The sequence below is a fragment of the Columba livia genome, chromosome 3 (assembly GCF_036013475.1).
Source record: "Columba livia isolate bColLiv1 breed racing homer chromosome 3, bColLiv1.pat.W.v2, whole genome shotgun sequence".
Lineage (NCBI taxonomy): Eukaryota > Metazoa > Chordata > Aves > Columbiformes > Columbidae > Columba > Columba livia.
Window position 1 is genome coordinate 73,802,805 of NC_088604.1, and position 13,977 is coordinate 73,816,781.

The following is a 13,977-nucleotide window of genomic DNA, read 5'->3' on the forward strand; positions in this document are numbered from 1 at the left end:
AGAAGCCTTCCAAGTAATTTCTTCTGTTTTGACTCCACCATTATGGTTATAGATAACTACTATAGATGACTACTTTTGTGACAAGACAGCAGTACTGAAGGAGCAGCTTTATGGATTAACTTTTCTCAAGCAATGAGTAGCAATCAGTACTAGTTTTATCTATCTGGTAGGACATGCCCTATAAACCTCTTTCTTGTACACCTGTTAACAAAATTTAGCCATCATGTAATAGGGAACACAATATCAGCCCAGGATTAAAGCAGGTCTTTTAATTGACTAGCTTATAATTGCTAGAAGACAATATGTAATATTTACTCAGCTGCATAGCGAGAGCCTATTTGACCCTGCCTACCATGACTGAGAATGAATATTCCTGCTAAGTACCCACACCCATTTTTCCTTGGCCAAGTGCTAGGTATTAGAATTGAGAGGACAATTGTCTGAAATCAGTACATACAAAGAATAATACCATTTACTTTTCCAGCCTGTTTTTCTTCATGTTATTACAGTAATAGAATTACACTCCATGCTAAAATTTCACTTCAGGATCTGGTATCACAATATAATAAACAAAACTTTTCAAAATGTTGAAGGGATTTGCCATTTGGGACATGTTTATTGTTCAAAAACACTGCACTGAAAATCCATCACATACATTCTTTGTCATCTGTATCTTTACATCAATGTAATTTTCAGGCAGGTCATGCAGGAAAACCACTCTCCCAATGAAGTCAAAAACTACTGAAAGGCACCTTGTGTCCTTCAGATGTTAGGCTCCAGACAAGTCAAGTTTTTGCCTGTATAAGGATTACATACACCTGGAACAACTCAACCAATAGGAAAAAAAAAAAGTAAAATCCATTTAGAACTTCTTAAAGAACAGTATTAGACCTCATTGTCTTCCTTCAATCGATGCTATGATTTTGTTTTTCCAAGTCTTCTTTAAATAATGTGTGACTCAAAAAGTTATATTAATGAAGTCTCCTTGTTGAGACAAGGCATGCAATAAGGGAAGAGGGAAAGCTGATCACTTCCAGCCTGCCTATCTACACAGTTGTTCCTGTAGGTTAGCAAGTCACTGCTTGAGTTAAAAAGGAGGCAGAATAGGAACAAATGCACCCTGGTTAAATGGCTTTTAAGAATGTTAATACATAGAACAATGATACCAACTACAGTTCTGCTTACTGGCCTCTATTCATGTTGATCTGAAAATAAGTTTTGTCAAACCATCATGGGCCACTTTTAGACTGTTAGATTAAAAAGAAGTTTGCTTTCAAATATTGCTTGTTATTTGTATGACTAACTCTTTATAAAAACAGTAGTTACTAAGGACCTGTAAGGCAGCAAGTCTTTAAATACATTGCCGAATAGTACTTTTCAAAAGGCAAGATAAAAAATTAGTAGGAGGATTCTTGATGGGGTTATATTCATAACAGGTCTTTAAATGTTTTATCTGTAGATGGCAAGTCTTCCTTGGTTGTCACTTGGGATGAACACATTCCCTGGCTTATTTCGAGTTAGATATTTATTTATTTTTCTCCATCCTGCCAAGAGAAGAACAGCTTTTGTAAGAGTGAATATTGAAATGCAATTACTATAAAAAAATCTGGGTAAGTATATAACTTTAGGCATGAAGAACATTTAGACAGCAAAGGCAGGTCCACTTGCTGTTTTGCTCTGTCTCATTTTTTTAATTTCTAGTTCAGGAGGCTTCATCTTCCCATTGCTCCACATAGATTTCTTGGAGCAGGAGATAAGAAAAGCCAGAATCCTGACTCACATCAGGATTGCTTGGGGCAGTGTCTGCACTACTTGCTACACAAAGAGGGTGTGAGACTGCTTGCAATCTGTTTCTCATTCACACTCAGTTGGATCTACCCCACATACAGAACAGTCAGCTTAGAGAGGTTTTGCTTGATTTCTCTTTCAGATGTACCACCTCTTCCCAGTTTTATAGATGTTTCCATCTCAGGAGTTACTTACAGAGACGGACACGTGGGCTAATGAACATAATACATGAAACAAACCCCAAAATAGCCAGCAGCTGCTGAAACCCCTGTCTACATCCATGACTATAACAGTTTTCAGCTTTTTCTATGTACACCCCTGAGAAGCTTTAAAGGAGGTACAAGACAATGAGTCATAGTCAGCCTCCTGACAAAAAGCTTGTTAATCTTTGCAAAAGGTATTGAAGTTAAACAAGTTGCACCACAGATAAAAGCCACCAGAGTATTCCAAGAACCATCGGTTTGAATTCCCCTTTTTAAAGCATGACTTGCCTGTGTTTGATCAGTCGTGCTCCTTGACCAAGCTGTGCAATTTCATTAGTGAAATGGCATGCAAAAAGTAGCCAGTTCCTTGGCTGCACTTTGTAGGCAAATCTCATGAAAGTCAAGGAGTAACAACACAGTGCTGCAAAACATAATAGTTATTGTTAGTAGATTATTTAATATCTGCTTTTTATTGAGGCTTAATTTTCGTACTAGTGGAATAAGTATAACACTTATCACTGCTTTTGATTTTTCCAATAATCCTACAAATTAGCTCACTTTGAGGATCCAATGCAGGAAAATATGTAACAGTGCTAATTTTTGCTACACAAGAAAAATCTGCAGAGCAGCAGCTTTCCACAAAAACTCATTTTCCTCATACACTTTCCTGTGATGAAACTGAAGCCCTTTTAGTTTATTACCTAAACGATCTCAGCCAGAGAGTAAGAGTTAAGCCCAGTGAGACACAGCCTATCTTGTATAATTCTGACAATTTCTAGGGCAGAGTATTTTTTAAACACACTAATTACTTACAGTTCTTATGGGAACATTCTAAAATGGACTTTAAGAGAAAAGAAGTTTCCATCCCCAGGAAACCATGAACATTCAGGAGCATAAAGCTTTGTTACCTGCTTTCCAGGAAGACAAGAAAATTGTAATCTACTCTCCTGCCATAAGTGCATATAAATACAGGAAATTACAACCTGAGTCACTAGTTTTGCAAAGTTCATTTTTAGCTTTCTGACAAGCTTAAAGAAAGAAAAAATATTAGGAAACTAATTGTTCAAGGAAACAGCCTTTTTAAAGGTACAGAGCCTAAAAGATAGGAGCAATCCATTTGTACACACACCATCATATGTATACTTACTAAAATTTAAAAAATGTATTAACTTTATGGAGCTGGGTAGCTGCCACCAAAGCGCTATTTGCAAAACTATACTAGAGACTATTCAAACTGGTCTTGCATCCCTAGGAAGCTGTTTAAGAGGCTGAATTAGTCTAAGCAGAACCTACTGAGCATGAGGCTGTAAGTTTCCTTAACCCAACAGTATTTTGCTTTAGGGAGAAGAATTAGTCAGAATTAAGTTATTAACTGAGTTAAGGAAGAGACATAATGCCAAAATTAAGCTAATAAATTAAAGCTATGAGATTTATAATCCTAGAGAAGTATCTGAACAATGAAATACAGACATAGTCATCTAGGCAAAAGCTATACATGTTCCAAAAAAGGTGGAAAAAATACTGCTTATGCATTTAAAATGAAATTCTCACAATATTCCATTAGAAGTCATACTAGCCTCTCACAGGCAACTACTTTGCAAGGAGTTAACCTCCCTCAGCTGCTTTTTGCACCCTGCAGACCAAGCGTTACCATTTCTTCACTTTGTCAGTGTTGCTATTCAAGTCTCACACTATGCACAAGGGATCATTGTTTTTGATACAAAGAATAAAGTTGTGTAGAGATGCATTCTGAACCACTGTATGCAGTAGTATAACACCAAAAGACCAATACTTTAGGAGTGTGTCTGGTGATTGAAACTGCTCAAGACCCACCTTCCTCCCCAAGAATTACTGGAAAGCCCTCTGAAAGAAAGCTCTGCAACTTTTCAGTACCTCAATTTTTAAGTGGCCTCTAAAGTTATATAACAAGATATTTGATATCTGTATCTGCTTTGATCACAGCTTTGCAAGCAACTAAAGCAACTAAGCAACAACTAAAAACATATCATCGCCTGAAGGACAGGATCAGTGTTCTGTAGTCGGTTTAATGACAAGAAGTTTGTCTCAGGTCTTACCAAATGTCATTCGGCCACTAATAATTTCTGGAGATTTCTTCATGTCATTAAAAGCAGCAATAGGAAGTCCCCAGTTGGCAACTGGACCCCAAAAGTGCTGTAAAGAGGCAAAAAAATAAGGTTATACAGAAACTCAGACTTCCTGCAATATTCATACAGGCTCCCTTAGCCATGCAAAGCTTCAGAGGATGGGATTAAGGGTAAAATTCCAAGTTAAGGCAGAGACTACTGTTGATGTAAGGGAGAAAAACTAAACCCTTCTTTTAGCAGGATCTAGTCTTCAGGAGGAAAGGAAAAGGAACCCACTCTGCATCTTCCGGCAACTGGAAAGGAACTGTTGTGTTAAAAAGCAACTTTGTGTAATTATGCCTCAACCATCATTAAGCAGTCTGATTGGTATAGTCATATAATAACCTCAGTTTTACAGTTCAATTCTGTGCAGAGAATTAGTATTCCTCTTTCAAATAAGGCTCCTCAGAAATGTAATGAAGCACAAGGACTTGCTGAAGTGAAGAACTGGAACTGTTTTCATGTTATGGTTAGAATGAAGAAATGCTCAGCAAGTGTCTTCTTCCATGTGCTTCCACCGTCTCTTTGAAATTGTTACCTAGAGCTTCATTTGAAATTGCTGAAACAACTTAGTGACTATCTAAAGCTCAGTGATTAGACAGGTAAGAGTAGAGCAGTTAGGCACAGGTGCTTACACAGAAACAGAAACAAAAAGTGGAAAGAATCAAGTCAGAAAACCTGATGAGAGCTCCATTTGATGGGTATCATCTAAGAGACTCCAAACTGAAGCAAATAGTGTCATTACATCTAATTTCCCCTACTGTTACAAGTAACAAGGCTTCAGTGGAAAGAACTCTTTCCGCACAAGATGCATGCAGTACTTGGGTCAGCTTCTCCTAATGGGAAACTAAGGATGATCAAAAGTAATTTGGCTAGATACAGTAAGAGACGCATTTTGCAACAAAAAAGCTTTGCAGATACCAACTATACCCATTATTTTTATACTGCCCCTAACTATAATACTGCAGATATTACAATGATTTGGAATTGTCAGGGGATGCTTAAGTTTCAAGTTTCTTGCAATTTTAATTCTAAGATACTCTTGCTAGCCTGCATACTAGCTTGTAACACTACAATAAAAGTCACACTTGTTTCCTGCAGATTTGGGTTGCAATACAAGAAAATGAACTAAAAAAAGTTGAGATTAAGTTGTACACACTGTTTGGTAGTTCAACCATAGTGCAATATGTGAAACAATGTAGTATTTACGCAAATGTCTACAGAATGTGCATTTTATCCAAACTCAGATTTATATTAAGAGCATTTTGAAGAGTAAAATAAATGCATTTACTATATTCCTACTGATAGGGAAATTGACATCTGTAATGCTTAGAGCCTTCAAGCACAGAGAGATTATGGCATAACTGAAAACAATTGCATAACTACATGGTATTTACATTGTACAGCTACAGTTAGCATAAAGAAATGTACCTATAATGCCACTTACACACAAGATGTTGCAATACAACAATAACATTCACAGAAACTGAAGTCAGTACTGTATGTGATATTGTGTGGCTTTAATGAAGCTATTTAAATAGTTCTAAAGGGCAATAAGACGAGAAACAAAATTCTAGTCACATAACTGTTATGTGCACGGTAAGACAGCAAGCACAACCACACTGAAGCAGACTGCAAAAGGTAACTGGTGAGGCAGTACAGGTACTTGGTGAGGCTTTTACAGCCATTTCATGAATCTCATTTAAACAACTGTAGTTTTAGAAAAATAAATATTTAAGGCTCTAAATGTGTTGATTTTTATGAATCTATGAAACAATTACAGCTTTGAGAGTCTTAGTGGTGACGTCTGTTTTGAAAGGTAAATCAAGTCAACTTGGCATTTTTACTTAATTCACCTGTCATTAGAACATGAACAAATGGTACACTATAGACTAGGGACTGCTTCAGGCTGTACAAGCTGAAGAATCAGCTCCCACCCCAGCAGTGCTGCAGCAGCAACTTTCCTCTTCTGACCAAAGAAGTAGATTTGGAACCTTCCCACTTGAGATGTTTATCAAGTTTTAAGTGCCTCCAGGCATGCAGCCCTTTCAAGTCTCCACACACAAGAATTAAACTACACTACACAGTTTGTCTTTGGTCTGCATAGAAGAGCAAGTCTCCCACAACATTATGATTCACAATATTGTGAAATAAAATACCCACTCTCAGTTTCAGCAGTAAACCGAGGCTGAAGGAAAGAAGAGTCTGTAACGTGAGTTACATAGTACTGTTAATTGCCTGAAGTAAAGCTAATTAAAAATAAGACAGAGTTCAGTTATGCACCAGTATTGTTGCTATGCAGAAGAAGGGTCCTAGATTGAGCTGATCTCCTTAGCAAAGAGTATCTGAGGGGTGGGGGGGGAAATGAAGGCCTGTTAATATTGTAGTGATTACTTTGCATGGCATTCTGAAGGAGCTAATGTTTGTCCACCCTTAGCCTCAGACTTGTGAATAAATATTACTAGTGCATCACCCCTGGAGGCTCCTAGCATGCTTTTCAGATGCAGGCAAGGTCACAACAGTGCTGAGGCAAAAAGATTGCAAGTTACTGAAGTTAGGGAGAAAGTCCCCTCCCCTCAAGAAGTCCCCTCCCTTGTCTTACCGTACTGTTTGAGTGGACCATCATTTTCCATTCAGAAAGCACATGGAAGAAAAAAGAAAAGAAAGATGTTCATTTCTTTCATAATTGACATGAAGAAGCATACCACAAAGACAGGCAGAAGTCAGGAAATCGCTGTGGCATTAACCTTGATTAATGTAACAGTATTAAAAATGCTGTTTCCTTCAAGAGCTGTCATTGTGACAAGTGTTGGCTGCTCAAGTACCTTTTTCCTAGCAAGATAAAAATCCTAATATGGTCTGTGGAAGACATTCATCCCCTGTAGACTTCAAAGCATCCAGGATCACACATCAACTAGTCTAAAAGGATGTCAAAAGCAATGAAGGTTTGCCCATGACAAAGCTAAACAGCTACAGTTACTCAGTAGAAGCTTTGAAGAAATCTCTTGGAATTCTTTGTACACCCACATAAGTAGGTCAAACCAAACACTGCCAGAGATGTTACTGTCACTAAGCTCAGGCCAACTGTGGCTGTACCAAAAATGAGCTAATACATTTTCTGTAATGTAACATGCAATTACACTCTGGTTGTGGATAGGGTTCATTTAAGTGATCATATGGGTACCAATTTATTTACAGAATAAGTTACCCACCTATGCATGAAAGCTAGACAACAGCTTATCTATAAGATAGTTTGCTATTATACCTTTTAAAATGCCTCAGAACTTTTAAAACTTCTCTTTCTAACAAAGATACTGATAGGACTCAGTTCTGAATTATGACTTACAAGAATCCAGGTACTAGCAGGAAGCCTACTGCTGACTGATTGCTGCTCACCTACCACTGCCCCAAGCTGCAGAACACTTCCTAGCAGTCACTTCCTCTCACACTGATTTCCATCTTCTTAGAGAACTGTTTTACAAATAACAGGAACAGTCAGGTCTAGGTAGGAAGTTGCACTGGATGTGCATTTCAGTGAGCCTTTGTTACAATCCACAGGCTGGTTCAAGATGCTTTGTTAGGGCATCCTTGACTAGTCTAACAACTTCCTTTGTTTTCTTATTAACTAAACTGCAGCAATAACTGAAATTCACAAGACAAGTGCACACTGCAACTTTTCCATAAAACCTTAACTAAACAAGTTCAAGTGTGCCTCTTGGCACAATGTTTTTGTGCCAACAGAAGTTAGCCTTCATTTTTAAAGTGGAAGTTGTTTTCAGGCACACGAAAGCCTAAAATAGAATCAAACTGCTGCTGCTTTAACACAGTAGACAGCTCTGGCTGACTGGAACAATTATTATGCTTCTATAAGAGTGTAGATCAAGGTCATTCAGATGCTTCCAGAAGCAAGCATCCAGCCCCAAATCTCTGCAGCCAATACAGCTGCAACAAATGCACTGTATTTAATAGTAAGGATACCACGGCAAGTGCATGCATCTGTTCCTGAAGTGACACCACTCCAAATTAAGAGTTTCCAAGAACGTTTTGGTTTTTTTCCAATCCCTTGACAAAGTAAACACTTTGTATTAAACTTCCCAGAACTGTGGACAACAGTTGTTGGATTTACTCATTAATTTCTGTGTAAGTATCTAGACACCAGAAGAGGAACCATCAGCTGATCAACACCATGTTTCTACTACAATGCATTTAAAAAAGGTGATATTGGGGAAGATGTATTTTTCCAAAGTTTTTGCAGGTGTTTTCTTCATACCAGCAATAAGGATATTAATAGGCCAGAGACAATTCTGCAAATATAGATGAACTGTCACTACTTGCTTCCCCTACACTGCCATCCCCTAAATGGAAAGAGTATTACCCTTCTGCAAGAGGCAGATCATTCAGTTCTTGGAGCATACAGAACAAAAACCAGTACGTACTGTGTTCCTCAATCTCTGGCACAAACCAGTAGAAGACTTTAAAAAAGTTCTTACATCCTTCTGTTTAAAGATTTACTAATGAAGAGAACTAAAGATCAGCTTATTCTAGTTATACTACTGATGCTACTCAAGTGCATGTCAATTAAAAGGAAGGTCCTAGACAGCTTACTTCAACATAAGTGCTCAGGTTTTACAAGGAATGAACTATGTATTTCAAAGCCATCTACATTAACAGGGTCAGTACATTTGCATTACTGCTGAGTCATCAGGAAGAGACATTTCAGAAGTGCCCCAAAAGATGGCAGTCTCCATTCCTATTTTTCTATTACCAGAAGATTTTGGGACACCTTGGGATTCATTATGTGACTAAAGTAATTCAGATTACTTCTGAAGAGGATGCCGGAACTTGTCATGAGTGGCTTATAGGCTTTCTCAAGAGAGGAGAAAGCTGTTTTACTAGATATTTTTCAGAAGATATTGTTTTAAATCTTTAGGATAGAAGTAAGAGAACAACTCAGTTGCCTACTATCAGTGGTTCAGATAATACAACTTCAGTGATATTATAGCTGACATTTTCAGGTTATACAGAAAAAAATTACGCAACTTCAAGTTCACAATGTATGTAGCTACCAACCTTTCATATGCCAGTCAGCTAGTTTTAAATTAACATTACTGCTGCATTTTAAACAAAGCAGGAAAAGTGTACCTATCACTTACATTCTTACAATGCTCACTTTAAAACATTGAGACATGGTTAGGGTAAATCTATACTTACATGATTTACAGTTACTCAGACCCTATTAATTATCATTGAAAGAAGCCAAATGTGAAAAACTGGCAACACATTTAATTATTTATGACAGTTTTTAAAGTAATGTATCTTGTTTCTTTGTGCAAGATCCAAAAGCTAACATTTGATGTAATGCAATCCTAATGCCAGATATAACCACCTGAGAAGAACAACATGCATTCATTATGCTTGCTTTCATGTTTTCAAGTTCTGAAGCTGAAACTACTTATTCCAATAGATGTCTGCAAATTCTGATAGCTCCAAGTAATAACAATAGAGCACTCAATTCCACCATTTTGGGTAACTTCAGTTATTCTACTTAGGGTTAAGCAATTTAAAACACAACACTGGTATCACAAACAACATCTAAATTCGACCTTCCCCCACAAACAATTTTAACTTCTATAAAGCCTTGCTTCACTGCGGTGATTAGATGCTGATTTTCGGAACAGATACCATAGTCTCAGAGCTTTGAGAAAACTCTTAGTCTGTGAGCAAGGCAAGAAAGGAATCTTCTTTAGGAGAGAGTTCTTCAGCCTGGGGAAACAAGAGCCTACAGGAAGGGATGTGAAGAGTTATAACTCTAAAAAAGAATTCCAGGCCAACAACTTAGACACTCATCTCCTAGTAAGACAGGAACAATGCTGAAAGGCCATACCAGATGGAGCAGCTGACTTCAGCCCTTCATGACAAACCCAGTAACAGAAATATAAATAAGCAGGTAACTTCGTACATAAAAAAGAAGAACCCATCCCACAAAAGTATTATCCTGGGGAATGCTCTTTTTAGATAGCTTATTTCAATACTACAATTAGGATGAAATACAGCTGAAAAAGCTACCTTTTCAGTCTTTAGTAAAGAGATACTTCCTACAAGTAACTGTGGTGGTGTTAGGAAGCAGTTGTTATCTCCTCCAGATTTTTCTTTGCTTTTCTAATTAAGAAGCTGATTGCTGTTTCACTGGCCATTTATATGTTCCACGTGAATTCTGGTACAATAAGCTAAATGTTAGCATTAAAATGCATCTACCAAACTTAAACAGTATCTTCAAAACCTTCAAAAGGAATCCACATAGAGTCCTGCTCTGACCTTTCATCATTTCACTTCAAGGATATTCTCTTCCTTCTCAGATTTTACTCATTTTTTTGCACCATAATTTCTGTGGGACTTGATTTTGCAAATGCCAAAAAAAACCCTTCTGCTTCCCAAGTCTTTATATTACAATCCCTCCTCCATGTAGGCTTACACCATCTCCTGCTACCTTAACAAAGACTAAGTTTCCCAGATAAACAGATGTCCTCCTACTTGCTTGCTCAACATCAGACATCAGCTGCAATAGATGTAGGTAGAATAGCAATCAACAGCTATAATGAAAAGTTGCTCAACAACCTTTATTAGAAGCACCCATTTTTATTTGTCTAGTTTTGTCAAACTGCTTGCCAGCCAAGACAACTTCAACCTGCCTACTTGAGACAGTTCCTATATAAAAGCAGTTCAACCAGATTTAAGCAAATATGCCACAATTGTATCTTTGAAGTATTCTCGTGATTTCAGTTCGAGGTGCCATACCCCTTAGCACAGCACACAAACTTGAAGCTTGAAAGAAGTATTGAGCTGTCTGGAAGGTGCCTTGAGCCGCACTCCCATGAAAGCGTGGCTTTAACAAGCCTCTGAGAAAAGTACCTATTTAAATATCTGAGGACGTTTAAGTAAGTGATCTTAAGACTGCATCTGTCAGCAAGCTCGCTTCCGCCCACAACCGAGCAAAGCTCTTTCTGCCCTTGTTGCAGGCAGCGGTCAGAGTGTCCGTGCCCCCGGCTCCTGTGGCTGCCGGCACTGCTGCCCCCGCAGCGAGCACCCGCCTGCCGGGGGGCAGCGCTCCGGGCTGGGACAGGCCGCAGGCCATCCCAGCCGGCAGAAGGAACGGGAAGGTCACCGAGAGGCGCAGCTGCCGCGGCAGTTTCAAACCGCGTGGCTTCGCTTCAAGGTCAAGCCCGGTCTCCCCGGGTGGGGCGGGCGTGAGACTGACAGCCCTGACAGCCTCAGGCCTCGCCGCCCTTGGTACCTCCTTGGCATCTCCGGGCCAGCCTCCTCCTCCTCGCCCAAGGGCTCCTCGCCCCGCCCCCCCAACCGCTGGCGAGAACGAGCCCGGCAGAGGCCATAAAAATCACAGGATATTCTGAGTTGGAAGGGACCCACAAGGATCATCAAGCCCAGCTCCTGCCCCTGCATGTGACAACCCACAGTTCACACCATGTGTCTGAGGGCATTGTCAAGTCTCTTCTTGAACACTGTCAGGCTTGGGGCCGTGACACCTCCCTGGGGAAGCCTGTCCCAGTGCTCCAGCACCCTCTGGGGGAAGAACCTTCTCCTAATGTCCAACCTGAACCTCCCCTGGCACATCTTCCTGCCATTCCCTCGGGTTCTGTCATTGGTCACTAAAGAGAAGAATTCGGTGCCTGCTCTTCCTCCTCTTGTGAGGAAGCCGCAAACACCGCCGTCCCAGGCGCCCCGAGACTGAGTGGACGGGCGGTTGGGGAAGGGACGCCCGGTCCCTGCAGCCTCCCCGGTCAGCGCGGCGGGAACAGCCCCCCGAGGCACAGGTGGGTGCGGCAACTGGCGACGGCCCCCGCCCGGCGCTCACCTCATCAAGTAGTCCCTGAAATCCTTGCTGCGCAAATAGTCCACGGCCTTGCGGACCACCGACCCCGCCATGGCGGCCCTCGGCGGCAGGAACGCCCAGCCCACCCGCCTCCTGCACCGACGCTACCGGCGCCGCTGACAATTCCTTCGCGCCGGCGCCCACTTTACGGCAGCGCACGCACCACCGCCCACTCCGTCAGAAGGGCGCTCTCGGCGCCTATTGGTCGCGGCGGCCCCGCCTCCCTCCTCACGCGCCTCGAAACCGAAGAGCTGGTTGTGGGGAAGGGGAAAGGCAGACTGCCGTAAGCCAAGGCGGCGGGAGCAGGGGGGGCAAATTGTCGCAAAGCGCGACGAGGAGTCGCTATCGGCTGGGCTGCCGGCATTCCTCCGCAGCCTGCAGATGGGAGCCGCGCGGCGGCTTTGCCAGCCGCCATTGGCCGCAGGACGGCGGCTTGTGGTTTCTCATTGGCCGCTGTGGGGCGCATCCCGCCCACCCCGCCACGGTGTCTCGCTCTGCCCCTATCAGTGGCGCGTGTCAGGGGCGCCGGGGGGGCTGGGCGGGCAACGGCCGTTGCCGCGCTGCGGGCGGGGTGCGCGGCGTCCGGGGGGGGTGCGCGGCGTCCGGGAGGGGTGCGCGGTGTCCGGGAGGGGTGCGCGGTGTCCGGGAGGGGTGCGCGGTGTCCGGGAGGGGTGTGCGGCCGCAGCCCCCGGCACGCTCTGCCCTTGTGCGGCCGCTCAGACGCCCGTTGCCCCCGGCCTGCGTGGGGTCGGCCTTGTGCAGGGCGGGTGCCCGTTCAGGGCCGGTGCCGAGCAGCGTCGATCTCGGCAGTTAAATCCGTGAGGACGGGGCGGAACGGGGTCCCTTGCCAGCTGCTGCCGGTCCAACGGCAGACACTTGTGTCTGCGCCGCCGTTCGCCTTCAGCCGGAGCCCCGCGGGAGGTGAAGGGGCGAGTCTCTGCTTCCTCTCCAACGAACGGTGTTTTCCTCATGGTGGCTGAGATGGCCGAAGAAACAAAAAATCTCAATCGCGCATGAAGCAGAAGTATGAGGTCCCACAGTTGTTTCAGTGATTTTTTTTTTTATTTTTTTAATATAAATCCTATGGGGTTTTGAAGAGTCCAGAGCATTGAATTTTTGGAGTTGTGAGTACAGGGTTATGACAGAGCACTGCAACAGTTCAACCTTTACCTCTGTACCTGGAGTGGTACAAGATCTCATTTCTTTGTAGTACTTTCTATTTCATACCTGAGCAGAGGTTGCTTATTTAGAAGGGAAGATAAACTCTAAGCCTACTAATACCATCTTCATAAAATTTGGGCCGTACAAACAAACACCTATATGTGAATTACTTCTCTTATCTTCGCTCAGTGCGCTAGAGATAGTGAAAATTGGTGGTTATCTCTTCTGCCTTCCAAAGACTTGCAGCCTCAGTTTTTACAGTCTAGAACTGGGCTGAGAGTGCAGCCTGGGACATACATACACTGCCAGAAGTCCTGGAGGCCACAGCTGCCTCATTTCTTTCTGATTCCCTCTTCCCGGCAGGATCTTGGGTTAAATAAATAGATAGATAGATAGATAGATAGATAGATAGATAGATAGATAGATAGATAGTAAGAGCTCTGCACCCTTCTTCTGATTGCTTGCTCAGAGAGCAGCAGGTTTGCATTGTGTATAGACATCCTCTCCTTTGTCTGCAGCATATGATGTTACACCCCACAACCACCCCCAGCTTTTCTGTGTGGGGGAAGGAGTTTTAACCCCTTTGGTATAGTGCATTATGGAAAGCCAAAATGCAGCCCAACGTATTTCTGTGGCCTTTTTAGCCTCCTCATTTAAAAACAGCAATGTGAATCTGAACGAGGTCTCAAAGAATAATTTTTTCTAGTTGATTCAACTTCCACCAACAGAAGCAAGGTCTATGGAAATAATTTCTGTAGGTTCATCCAAAATATATTTTCCACAAAATATATAT

General features: G+C 42.0%; 1 protein-coding gene across 2 annotated transcripts; it reads right to left on the bottom strand.

The window, feature by feature from the left end:
* Positions 1-587: 587 nt before the first annotated feature.
* On the bottom strand, positions 588-12,265 carry MPC1 (mitochondrial pyruvate carrier 1). 2 transcript variants are annotated; one of them, XM_005508603.3, is made up of 5 exons: positions 12,006-12,265; positions 6,738-6,741; positions 4,067-4,163; positions 2,280-2,412; positions 588-1,544 (listed from the first exon to the last, which is right to left on the bottom strand). In XM_005508603.3, the coding sequence occupies exons 1-5, from the start codon at positions 12,074-12,076 to the stop codon at positions 1,526-1,528; spliced, it is 324 nt and encodes a 107-aa protein (XP_005508660.1). In that variant the 5' UTR covers positions 12,077-12,265; the 3' UTR covers positions 588-1,525. The 2 variants fall into 2 exon arrangements, with proteins under 2 accessions (XP_005508660.1, XP_064913682.1); XM_065057610.1 differs by lacking the exon at positions 6,738-6,741 and having other exon boundaries at positions 12,006-12,192.
* Positions 12,266-13,977: the final 1,712 nt, after the last annotated feature.